This window comes from Zeus faber (genome assembly GCF_960531495.2).
Source record: "Zeus faber genome assembly, chromosome: 2".
In the NCBI taxonomy this organism is placed as follows: Eukaryota; Metazoa; Chordata; class Actinopteri; order Zeiformes; family Zeidae; genus Zeus; species Zeus faber.
In genome coordinates, this window is record NC_137189.1 from 8,542,021 (window position 1) to 8,554,440 (window position 12,420).

At 41.6% G+C, this 12,420-nt stretch overlaps 1 protein-coding gene across 1 annotated transcript; it reads left to right on the forward strand.

Annotated features, from left to right (window-relative positions):
* Positions 1-2,142: 2,142 nt before the first annotated feature.
* lamp5 (lysosomal associated membrane protein family member 5) lies at positions 2,143-11,286 on the forward strand (the record flags this gene model as incomplete). The annotated part of the gene is made up of 6 exons (XM_080020767.1): positions 2,143-2,200; positions 3,848-4,026; positions 7,080-7,211; positions 8,140-8,236; positions 8,685-8,873; positions 11,111-11,286. The coding sequence occupies 6 exons, from the start codon at positions 2,143-2,145 to the stop codon at positions 11,284-11,286; spliced, it is 831 nt and encodes a 276-aa protein (XP_079876893.1).
* Positions 11,287-12,420: the final 1,134 nt, after the last annotated feature.

Consider the following 12,420-nt stretch of genomic DNA (forward strand, 5'->3'; position numbering starts at 1 on the left):
GAGAGGAGCCACGGTCAATTGCCAGGACGAGAAGGGGCGAACCGCCCTGAGTTATGCATGTGAGAAGGGGGATCTGGACACGGTGAAGACCCTGGTGAGACACAACGCTGACCCAGAGGTGGTGGACTCCTGGGGGAACACTACCCTGATGTTCGCTGCTGCTGCTGGTCACCCCTCCGTGGTGAAGTTTTTGGTGAGGGCTTTCAAGAGGCTGGGGCTTCAAATCGACAGACGGAACAAAGTCGGAAATTCCGCTGTGGAAGTTGCAAAGTTTCTTGGCCACACCGAGTGTGTCTCTGCGCTCGCAAACAACCCCAAGAAGCGTCAAGAAGATGAAAAAAGACCAGAGGGAACCCGAGACAGCCAAGGTGGTTTGGGATGCACCTCAAATGGGAAATATGATGCAAAGGTGTCAGAACCCTCCAGGAGACTTGAACTTCTGAAGACAGAAAACCCAGAGGATGGGACCTGGCAACCAAGAAGAAGAAAAACTCGACTACAGTCACTGGATTCCATAGAAGAATTTGAGACAGAAGGTTGTTTCTCGCCTCCAGAACTGATCTTCTCTGGTGTCCTCACCCCGAAACCCCCACCACCTCACTGCAGCAACAGCTCTGCTGTGCGTGAACTCCCCAAACCGGGAGGAAAGGTGAACCCCACGCACCACCTCCCCCCTCTGAGCCAGGCGTCCCAGCCGGGTCTCTATTCACCTCGACCTGGAAAACCTGCTGCGAGACCCTGTGCGTCCAGCGCCCTGGGGGTCCTGCTCACACCCCTCACCAACTCCCCAAGGGGGACACAGAGAACGTTCAACTTCCAGGACAGCTACTACCAGAAGAGGTCCAGCTTGCCTGCCACTCTCATGAGCCCCGCTCCCCCGGACCGCAGCTCGACGCCTCTGCGCAAATCCAAAACCCCGAGAAGAGGCGCAGCGTCTCCGACGAAGGTCGAAGCTCTGAATTTAAAACCTCCCGCCGCCTCACCGACCTCATTCTCAGTGCTGAGCAACAAGCTGCTGCGTCGCTTCACCTTCCCGGGGTTTAAACGAGGGGCTCGGGGGTTCGGAGAGGACGCGGCTGTTGCGCGTTGGAGGGAAGATCCCAAATCATCCTCCGAGCGTATCCCGCGCTCGGAGACCTACCCCCAGGTCTGCGGGCACCCCCAGGCGGGCAGCAAGCCCAGCGTGGACGGCATCAGTGCCGTCAAGTGCGAGTTTGACTTTGTCTGCAGGACGCCCCCTTCCTGAAAACACGCTCCGTGGGTCGTGCGCAACACTTGTGCACCGCGGCTTAGTTAGTTCAGTTTAGTTTTTAATACTTACCGAGTTGATCCCGTCGCAGGAAGGAAGAAAGGAAGGGGACAAATCCATCCAAAATAACAACCCTCAAAGTTGGAGAAGTATGTATTGATTTGATACGGGTTATTATTGGTTGAAAGGTGATTTCATTTGAGAAGTGTAAATAAAATGTTGTTGTAAGAATATGTTATTTTGTTTCTTCGTGAACACACAGAAATTGTGTGTGTGTGTGTGTGTGTGTGTGTGTGTGTGTGTGTGTGTGTGTGTGTGTGTGTGTGTGTGTGTGTGTGTGTGTGTGTGTGTGTGTGTGTGAGGGAGAGAATCTGCCCCCCCCCCCCCCCCTCCCACCGGTTCACATTTCCTCACACACCCTAGATTTCATTTTGGGTGGAAACGGCACTGCGGGAGTGAGTGAAGCGGAGCTGCGTGGAGCGGGATGTGATCCATCATCCAGGACCACAACCTCCAGGACAGGAGAGACTTTTTATTTTTTTTGTTCCTCCCCCAAAGAGCGGACTATAATCTCGGTAAAATGTAAAATAATCTCAAATTCAACCAGCGCACCGCCTCAGCCAAAGCCTCTTCGTATGAGTGTGGGCGTGGGTGCGTTTTGGGGGGAAACTCTCCAGCGCAACACGGATCCATCCTCACCATCACCTGGAGGAGACTGCTGCACCCACGATGATCTGAGTGTCACTGCTTTCTGTGGACGTTGAACGGAGGCACCCCCCCCCCCTTTCTCTCTCTCTCTCTCTCTCTCTTTCTCTCTCTCTCCCCACTCTCCCTCTCCCCCTCTGTCCTTTTTCTCCGTGGATCCAACACCGGCAAGGGACTGTGATCTGACCATGGAACCGCTGGCTTTCAGCACCACGGAGAGCGCCCGACTTCTGCTGTGCGTGTGGGGTAAGAGGCAGCGTGCACCGCCGTGCGTGTCGTGACTCCTCACTGCAGAACCCGCATGTGTGTGTGTGTGTGTGTGTGTGTGTGTGTGTGTGCGTGTGAGTGTGCGTGCATGTCTGCAGAATCCTGTGCATAGCTCTGATCAATGTCCCCGTGCACGAGTTTCAATGCATTGTGAAGTTATTCCCACTTAACACAATGCGTATTTCCACTACCATCAGCCACAACATTAAAACCATCATTAATAACCACTGATATTGTGTAGCTCCCCCCTGTGCCGCCAAAAAATCTCTGACCCGTGGAGGCAGGGACTCCACAAGACCTCTGAAGGTGTCCTGTGGTATCTGGCACCAAGACGGTAGCAGCAGATCCTTTAAGTCCTGTAAGTTGTGAGGTGGGGCCCCCATGGATCGAGCTTGTCGTTCCAGCACATCCCACAGATGCTCCATCGGACCCTAACCCCGCCCATCCACATGATGTAGAAGAAAACATGATTCATCAGAACAGGCCACCTTCTTCCATTGCTCCATGGTCCAGTTCAGATGCCTACATGCTCATTGTAGGCGCTTTGGGCGGTGGACAGGGGTCAGCATGGACACTCTGACTGGTCTGCAGCTACACAGCCCCATACACAGCAAGCTGTGATGCACTGTGTGTTCTGACACCGATCCAATGGCACCTTTACAGGTGCCATTGGATCAAGATGAGAAATGTTATTCACCTCACCTGGCAGTGGTTTTAATGTTGTGGCCTATCGTTGTATGTGTGTATTTCCACTGGATTTACGTATATATTACATAGCAGTATATATGTGCCTGCCCCCCCTCTCCCTGTTGCGGCACATTGTGTTTTCTGGCCCTTGTGACTTGGTTTGCACTTTAAAGCCGAAGTCAGACTGTGGAAATGCCGCTCAACTCAGGGAATACCCCGCACATTCTGCTGATTCTGCACCTTTTGGAGCAGACTGATGTGGAGCAACTCCTCACATCCAGCCCACTGTGTCCCTGATGTTCTATTCTATTCTATTTGTAATTTTAATTCTACTCTATTCTATTCTGTTCTATTATCATATTTGATTATATCAAAAAACTTTTGATTCTGTTATATTTTGTTCAATTATATGCTATTCTATTCTACACATCCCACCCAATTTTGCTGCACCCCTTCTGTTCTCTTCCATTCCATTTAGTTTTATTTGGTTCTATTATAATATATCACATTATATTATATTAAAATATATTATATTATATTAAATTCTACACATCCAACCAACTTTGCTCCAACCGTTTTTATTAGTCTATTCAATTATTTTCAATTCTACTGAAATTGAATCTGTCTAATTCTTGTGTTTGGCACTCTATTATATTACATTATGTTCTATTCCATTCTTCACATTCAAACCACTTTGCTCCATCCCCTCTATTTCATTTTATTAAATTCTACTCTATTTTATTGTATTGTATTCTCTGTTCTATTCATTACATTACAATGCATCATATTGTGAGTGTAGTTGGAGTTTTTATTACATTTTGTTTTTCTTCTCTTTTTCCTTTAGATAGAGGTCCTTGTTGTATTGTATTCCATTCCTGTATACACTATGCGATCCTATAATATTATATATTACATTCTATTCTATTCTATTTGTTCCAGGTCTGTTGTTGAGCCCTGTGGCTCTGGCCGAGCAGGAGGGGGAGAACTTGTCAGGACTGTCCGACAATCCAGACAAAGGGATCTTTGCGGTGCGTGAGAACGGCACGACATGTCTGATGGTGGAGTTCGCCGTCAGGCTCCTGGTGCCATACGACGTGCTTGCCCTCAACGGCATCGATGTAAGGAGTTCCTGTTCTTTGATAAAACAAGTTAAAAACAATATGTTTGATCATTTTTGTTGTTAAAACTTTTGAGATATTATTGTGGGATTATGTGTTCAGATTTTGATCAAAACCTATAAAACCCTGTGTAAAACCTATATCTGTCCTGTGTAAAATCTACATCCACTTGGGGTAAAATCACGATCCATCCTTCCTAAAACGTATGTCCATCCTGCGTAAAACCCTGCATGAAACATAACGACATATTATTTTTATTATCATTTTGGCCAGCGTTTTTTTTTGTTTCTGCCAAATTTAATACAAGCTCAGGCCACGTCGCCATCCCAGTGCCAGAAAGACTCCCTCCCGAAGCCACTACCAGGGGGCAGAAACAACTACAACTGCGCAAAACCTATATCCATCTTGCGTAAAATCTATATCAATCCAGTGTAAAACCTATATCCATCTTGCGTAAAATCTATATCAATCCAGTGTAAAAGCTATATCCATCCAGTGGAAAAATAAACTTTATTCATCCAGTGTAAAACCTTTAGCCATCCAGTGTAAAATCTGTATCCATCCTGCGTAAGACTTATATCCATCCTAGGTAAAAGCTATATCCATCCTGCGTAAAATCTATATCCATCCTGCGTAAAATCTATTTCCACCCAGTGTAAAAACCTATATCCATCCTGCGTAAAACCTATATCCATCCAGTGTTAAACCTATATCCATCCAGTGTCAAATCTATATCCATCGTGCATAAAACCTATATCGAGCCAGTGTAAAACCTATATATATCCTGCATAAAACCTATATCGATCCTGCGTAAAACCTATATCCATCCAGTGGAAAAAAACCTATGTCCATCCTGCGTAAAACTTATATCCATCCTGCGTAAAACCCTCTGTAAAACCTATATCCGTCCTGCATAAACCCTGCGTAAAACATATATCCATCCTGCGTAAAACCCTTCTTAAAACCTATATCCATCCTGTGTAAAACCTATATCCATTCTGCATAAACCCTGAGGGTACATGTATCCATCCTTCAAAAAAACGATATCAATCCTGCATAAAAGCTATATCCATCCTGGGTAAAACTTATATCCATCCAGTGTAAAACCTATAACCATTCTGTGGAAAACCTATATCCATCCTGCGTAATACAGATATCCATCCAGTGGAAGAACCTATATCCATCCTGCGTAAAACTCTATATCCATCCAGTGTAAAAACCTATATCCATCCAGTGGAAGAACCTATATCCATCCTGCGTAAAACCTATATCCATCCAGTGGAAAAACCTATATCCATTCTGCATCAAACCTATATGCATCCTGCGTAAAATCTATATCCATCCAGTGGAACAATCTATATCCATTCAGCATAAAACCTATATAGATCGTGCGTAAAACCTATATCCATCCTGCGTAAACCCTGCGTAAAATATATATCCGTCCTGCGTAAAACTCTTCTTATAACCTATATCCATCCTGTGTAAAACCTATATACATTCTGCATAAACCCTGCATCAAACACGTATCCATCATTCATAAAATCTATATCCTTCCTAAATGAAACCTATATCCTTCCTAAATGAAACCTATATCCATCCTGAGTAAATTTGATGTCATACTGCGTAAAACCTATATCCATCCAGCGTAAAACCTATATCCATCCAGTGTAAAACCTATATCCATGCTGCATAATACTGATATCCATCCAGTGGAAGAACCTACAGTATATCCATCCTGCGTAAAACCTATATCCATCCAGTGTAAATCCTATATCCATCCAGTGTAAAACCCATATCCATCCTGCGTAATACAGATATTCATCCAGTGGAAGAACCTATATCCATCCTGCATAAAACCTATATTCATCCTGCGTAAAACCTATATCCATCCAGTGTAAAACCTATATCCATCCATTGGAAGAACCTATATCCATCCTGCGTAAAACCTATATCCATCCAGTGGAAGAACCTACATCCATCCAGTGTAAAACCCATATCCATCCTGCGTAATACAGATATCCATACAGTGGAAGAACCTATATCCATCCTGCGTAAAACCTATATCCATCCAGTGTAAAAACCTATCTCCATCCTGCGTAAAACCTATACCCATCCATTGTAAAATCTATATCCATCCTGAGTAAAACCTATATCCATCCTGCTTGAAACCTATATCCATCCTGCGTAAAACCTATATCCATCCTGCTTGAAACCTATATCCATCCTGCTTGAAACCTATATCCATCCTGCGTAAAACCTATATCCATCCTGCAAAAAACCTATATCCATCCTGCGTAAAACCTATATCCATCCTGCGTAAAACCTATATGCATCCTGCGTAAAACCTATATCCATCCTGCGTAAAACCTATATGCATCCTGCGTAAAACCTATACCCATCCAGGGGAAAAACCTATATCCATCCTGCTTAAAACCTATATCCATCCAGTGGAAACAGCTATATCCACCCAGTGTAAAATCTATATCCATCCAGTGGAAAAACCTATCTTCATCCTGCCTAAAAATGATATCCATCCTGCGTAAAATCTATATCCATCCAGTTTAATAACCTATATCCATCCTGGGTAAAATCAGAAAAGCCATTTTGCACAGACAATTAAAATTCAAATAAAGTCATTCAATATTGTATTATCTGTTCTAAATCCATTATATTAGGAACAATGTCCATTACATGTTCAAGTGTCTCCTTAATTATCACATGCTGCATCCATATAGAGCAGTGTTTCTCAAATGGGGTACTCGTACCCCTTGGGGTACTTTGAGGTACTACAGGGGGTACTCGGAAAATAAAAAAAAAGTGTTAACAAATATTGGTTCTATATTATGTTAAAAAAAACACATAACATGGACATACAGTATATAAGTCATGTTAATTTTTAAGTTTTAGACCTACACTACTTAAAAAAAAAACACTGGTAGAGGGGGCAGTCAGCAGCGTGAAGTGCTGATCCAGCACATGTTTTCCTCCAGTGAAGATCTTGGTTTTAATGTATTTTATATGTATTTATCCACATGGTGTGTGTTGTTTTCTAGTTAATCACCGAGCAGGCGTCCTTGTCCCTCCCCCGCGGAGCTGCCATCGAGGGAACATGTGGAAGCATCGAGTCGGACATCCACATCTCCTGGAAGAACAACGCATACACCCTGCGCATCTACTTCTCCAAGGTGGGCGTTATAACAAGATCATTATAACACAAAAATACCATCGTTATAACGCGATAATACCATATTATGACAAATAAAACATCATTCTGTTATAACAAGATTATACCATCATTATAACACAATAATACCATCGTTATAACGTGATAAAACCATCGTTATAACAAGATAAAACTTTAGTTATAACACGATAATACCTCATTATCACGCGATAATACCATCATTATTACAAGATAATACCATCGTGATAACGAGATAATACCATTGTTATAACGCGATAAAACCATTGTTAAAACACGATAAAACCATTGTTATAAAACCATCGTTATAACACGTTAATACCATCATTATAATGCAATAATACCATCGTTATAACGAGATGATACCATTATGGCATGATACCATTGTTAAGACACAACATCACATTGTCTAGACATGATAATACCATTGTTATGGCATAATACCTTCGTTATGACATGATTATGCTGTCGTTAGACATGAATATACCATCGTTTTGACATAATACCATCATTATGACATGATAATACCATTGTTATGATATAATAGCATCGTTAGACACGATAATACCATCGTTATGACATAATAGCATCGTATAACACGATAATACCATCGTTGTGGCATAAGACCATCAGTATGACATGGTAATACCATCGTTATGATGAGATAATACCAGCATTATGACACAATAATACCATTGTTAAGAAACGATAATACCATCGTTGTGACACAATTATACCATCGTTATGACATTACATTAACGTTACGCCACGATAATATAATCATTATAACATTATACATTATGTATGTGTGTCTGTGTGTGTGTGTGTGTGTGTCTGTGTGTGTGTGTGTGTGTGTGTGTGTGTGTGTGTGTGTGTGTGTGTGTGTGTGTGTGTGTGTGTGTGTTTTGCAGGAATTCCGTGAAAAGGGTATTGAAATATGGAAAATAAGCAAAGTCCAGTTTGTTTATGACACCTCGGAGACTTCGCATTTCATCAATGCGTACAATCGTGAGTCCCCCCCCCCCCCCCCCACACACACACACACACACACACATTTAGATCCCACGCACCGTCCTCTCTGGTGTGGAGTCAGAGGGATGAATCACCTTCTGCCTTAGCTTGAGGAAAAAAAAGGTTTTAGTCGACTAGTTTAGGATTAGGACTATTTAAGATAACTTTCGATATGGAGTCTTTGAAGACTTTTAACAGGAAATAATAATATTGATAATTATAAATGAATAAATAAATAGATAAATCAATAATAATAATGTTTTTTTTATCAATATAATGGAATTTGACTGAAGATTCTGAATATTTTTCTGTCTCTGTATCCTTGGTCTAAAATTGAACGACTCCTCCAGTGGTCTATATGTGTCCAACTCCATCCATCTGTCCACCCACCCACTCATCCTCTCAACCACCCATCCGCCCACCCACTCCTCCACCCCCACTCCAGCGGGGAAGCACACAGCCAGCACCCACCATCTCTCTGCGCTGGTGACCCCGGCGGGGCGCTCCTTCCTGTGCACGGCTCAGCAGACACTCACGCTGATCTCCAGCGACCACCAGAAGGGCGTCACCGTCTCCATGTCCGACATCCAGATCCAGCCCTTCGACATCGACTCAGACTTCATCTTCAGCGAACGTAAGAGCGACATTAAAGGACAAAAAAATTTGGATAAAACGGATGTCAAGGTTCACAATAACACCTGCAGTAGGCCAGATCTTTATATTTTAAAAAAATGTTTTGGTTGTTGCTTTTGTTATTATTGTTATTATTGTTATTATTCTTATAGATGGTGTAGAGGTAAGGCTCATAGTAGGCCTACACCATCTATTATCATTATTATCAATATAATAATTATCTGTGGTGTAGGCATACGTCTAATAGTAGGCCTGCACTACACCATCTATTATCATTTTATTACTATGTATTACTATTAATTATTTAATAAATCTATTTTTATTCCTATTTATTATTAATATCATAAATATTATTATCATAGATGGTGTAGGCACATGGCTAATAGTAGGCCTAACATCCTTTTACAGTTTTATTATTTATTTACTTACTGTATGTATGTATTCAATTATATGTATTATGTATCACTATTTTTATTACTATTTGTTATTTATATTGTTATTATGGTTATATGTTGTAGGCATAAGGCTAATAGTAGGCCTACACAGTCTATCATTATTTTTATTATCATTATTATTTTATTGCTATGTGTTATTATTTATTATCATTGAGTACTATTTTTAAAACATTAATTATTTTCATTATTATTATTTCTTATGTTTTGATAGATAGTTGTCGTGGTGACAGAGATGATACTGTAGCACACTTTAACAGCAAGTTAAGTTCCCTGGAGTAAAATCAAAGTCACCCCAACTCTCTCTCTCTGTCACACACACACGCACACACCCATGCGCACACACACACACACACACACACACACACACACACACACACACACACACACACACACACACACACACACACACACACACACCTCTCTGTGGGGTCATTGCTGCAGTAAGAGGAGAGTTTTTGCGAGGGGGAGAGAGAGAGAGGGGAGGGGGTGAGATAAAGGTCATTAGGACTTTATGAGTGCAGTTATTCCTCTGGCCCTCGGTGCAGGTTTTATCGTCCCTGCTTCCTTCATTCCTTCTCTCCTTCCCTCCATCCCTGTCCCTCCCCTCCCTCCTCCCTGCCCTCCGTCCTCAACGCCTTGAGGGGGCAGTGCTGCTGTAAATTGGGCTGCTGCGCACGTGGCTCTTTGCAGTGCACGTCACTGTCACTGCAGGTTCAGGTCACATCAAGCGGCCATGTTTGTAAGGTCAACCCTCAAAAAATGAGTTAGGTCAAAAACCAGTCCAACTACAATCTCACAAATGCTGAACATATGGTTACTTTAGGTTTAAAATAATAATTAATAATGATAATTAGACCAATAAGAATATGTCTATTTTTGTGGTACATTAAACCCTTATTTTCATATATCTTATATTTTGCTGAGTTGCAGACGACTAATGTAATTCTACTGTACACAAATAATGTGTGTGTGAGTGCACTCTGGAAACCCTCTGGAAGGGCGTGTTGTCGGTATCATGTTAATGTTGATTTAATTCAACAAAAGAACGCACACACACACACACACACACACACACACACACACACACACACACACACACACACACACACGCATAGCTTCACATATTGCTACCCTAGGGGTTCCCAAACCGGGGCCCGTGGCCCCTTTGGTGTCCTTGAGGCAATTGTTGGCAGTCCACAGCAAAAAATGTATTATTTTATGCTCTTGAATATAAATATAGCACATTTATATATATATATATATATATATATATATATATATATATATATATATATATATATATATATATATATATATAAAATCATATTTTATTTATTATTATATTGTATTTGTATTTATGTTTTAATTATTTTTGAATGACCCAAAAAAGTACTATATAAATAAATAAATAAACAAACAAACATATATATATATATCCCAAGCATAAAAATCAATAAAATCACAAAATCTATATATTGAAAAATTATAGTATAATTGATACATATAAATATATTGATTATTATTGATATACATATATTTATACTATAATTACTATATATAGTATATATGCACTCAACTCCATGATGGTGAGTTTTTGTTGTGATATTTGCTAATCATATTTGCCACTTTTTCTCGGTTTAAGAACAACAACATGCCATTTATAGGCAGATAAAGTGTATTTTTTATTTGTGTTTTTATAATAAACGAGTTATGTAATGGCTCCTGCATAACAAACTTTGGGAGACCAACGCTTTACGTGTGTGTTTACGTTATTCTCCTGCAGCCTCCAAGTGCATCACGGACCAGCGGGAGCGTCTGGAGGAGATGCTGCCCCTGGTGCTGGGCTTCATCCTGGGCCTCATCATCGTCATCACGCTCTCCGTCTACCACTTCCATCTGAAGCTGACGGCCCAACAGCCGCAGCTCCCCAGGGACCGCTCCATGTACAAGAACATGTAGGAGGAGACGGAAAGGAAAGGACTAGACCCCTCCACCCTCTGAGACGATGAGCGCCGAGGCGGAGCGACCTTCTGACCCCAGACACGACGGAGACAACTCTTTCCTGGGAGAGATTTGAAGTTTTACTTTTCGTCTCATCTCCACCCGAATCTGCTGCTCAACGTCGCCAGTCAACAGTCTCATTTTGGTGTATTTCTTTTTTTGGATTTTTTTTGTTGTTTTTGAATGCAGCCATGGTGTTGACAGTGGACAGTCTTGTGGTGTGTGCGCAGGTATTTTTTTCAATTTGCATCAGAAGCACAAGGTGTTTGCTTGGATTTTGACCGTGTCGTTTTCCTTAAAAGAAGAGTAAACACCTGATGAAAAAAAAAAATATCCTGTAAAACTGTAAAATAAAAAATAAATAAACAAGAGTTTATCTCACGGTCAGAGTGACAAAAGGTGTATGTATATGGAAGCATAAAGATCTTATTTTAAAAAACAATGTGTATAATTTAAAAAATAAAAACAAAGTCTATGCATAAACTCTGCTGATGCAACCTCGTGCAGTAATCTGTTCATTTCAATAAAGTTTCCCCTGGAATCACCTCGAAAGCCGTGTTGGATTCACTTCTTTCTGAGTGCGTTCTGTGGACTTACAAAGTAAATCGAATTGAAGCAAAAGCAAAAGACATAAACATGCGAAAGGGAGCGACTGGATGCCAGTGATGGATGCTCGTGTCCAGGAAGACGAGGCGTGGAGATGGAATATCGACCGATTCACTCGTTTTGGACTCTGGGGCCTCGGGAGGAAGGCGCAGGACGTGCAGATTTAATTGAAAATAAAATAAATGAAGCGTTGTCACTCACACGAGTTTGCTCCAGGAGTGTAGACGCCGTTGTTCACCCACACACTTCCCTGACGGATCAGGGTTGGATAGGAATAAAAAAAGGTATCGGTAGGTCGGTATTGATTTTGAGGTTGTTGTTTTTTCCTCTCTTTGCCTGGATGTTTGGTTCTTCAACAAAATGTTAAATCTCTCACTCACCTAAGTCATTACATTACACAACAGTTTAACATTTCGTGTCAAGGGGTATTACACTTGTTGTATGGTTATGATAAGGATTAGGGTAAGGGCTGGAGTCATGGTTAGA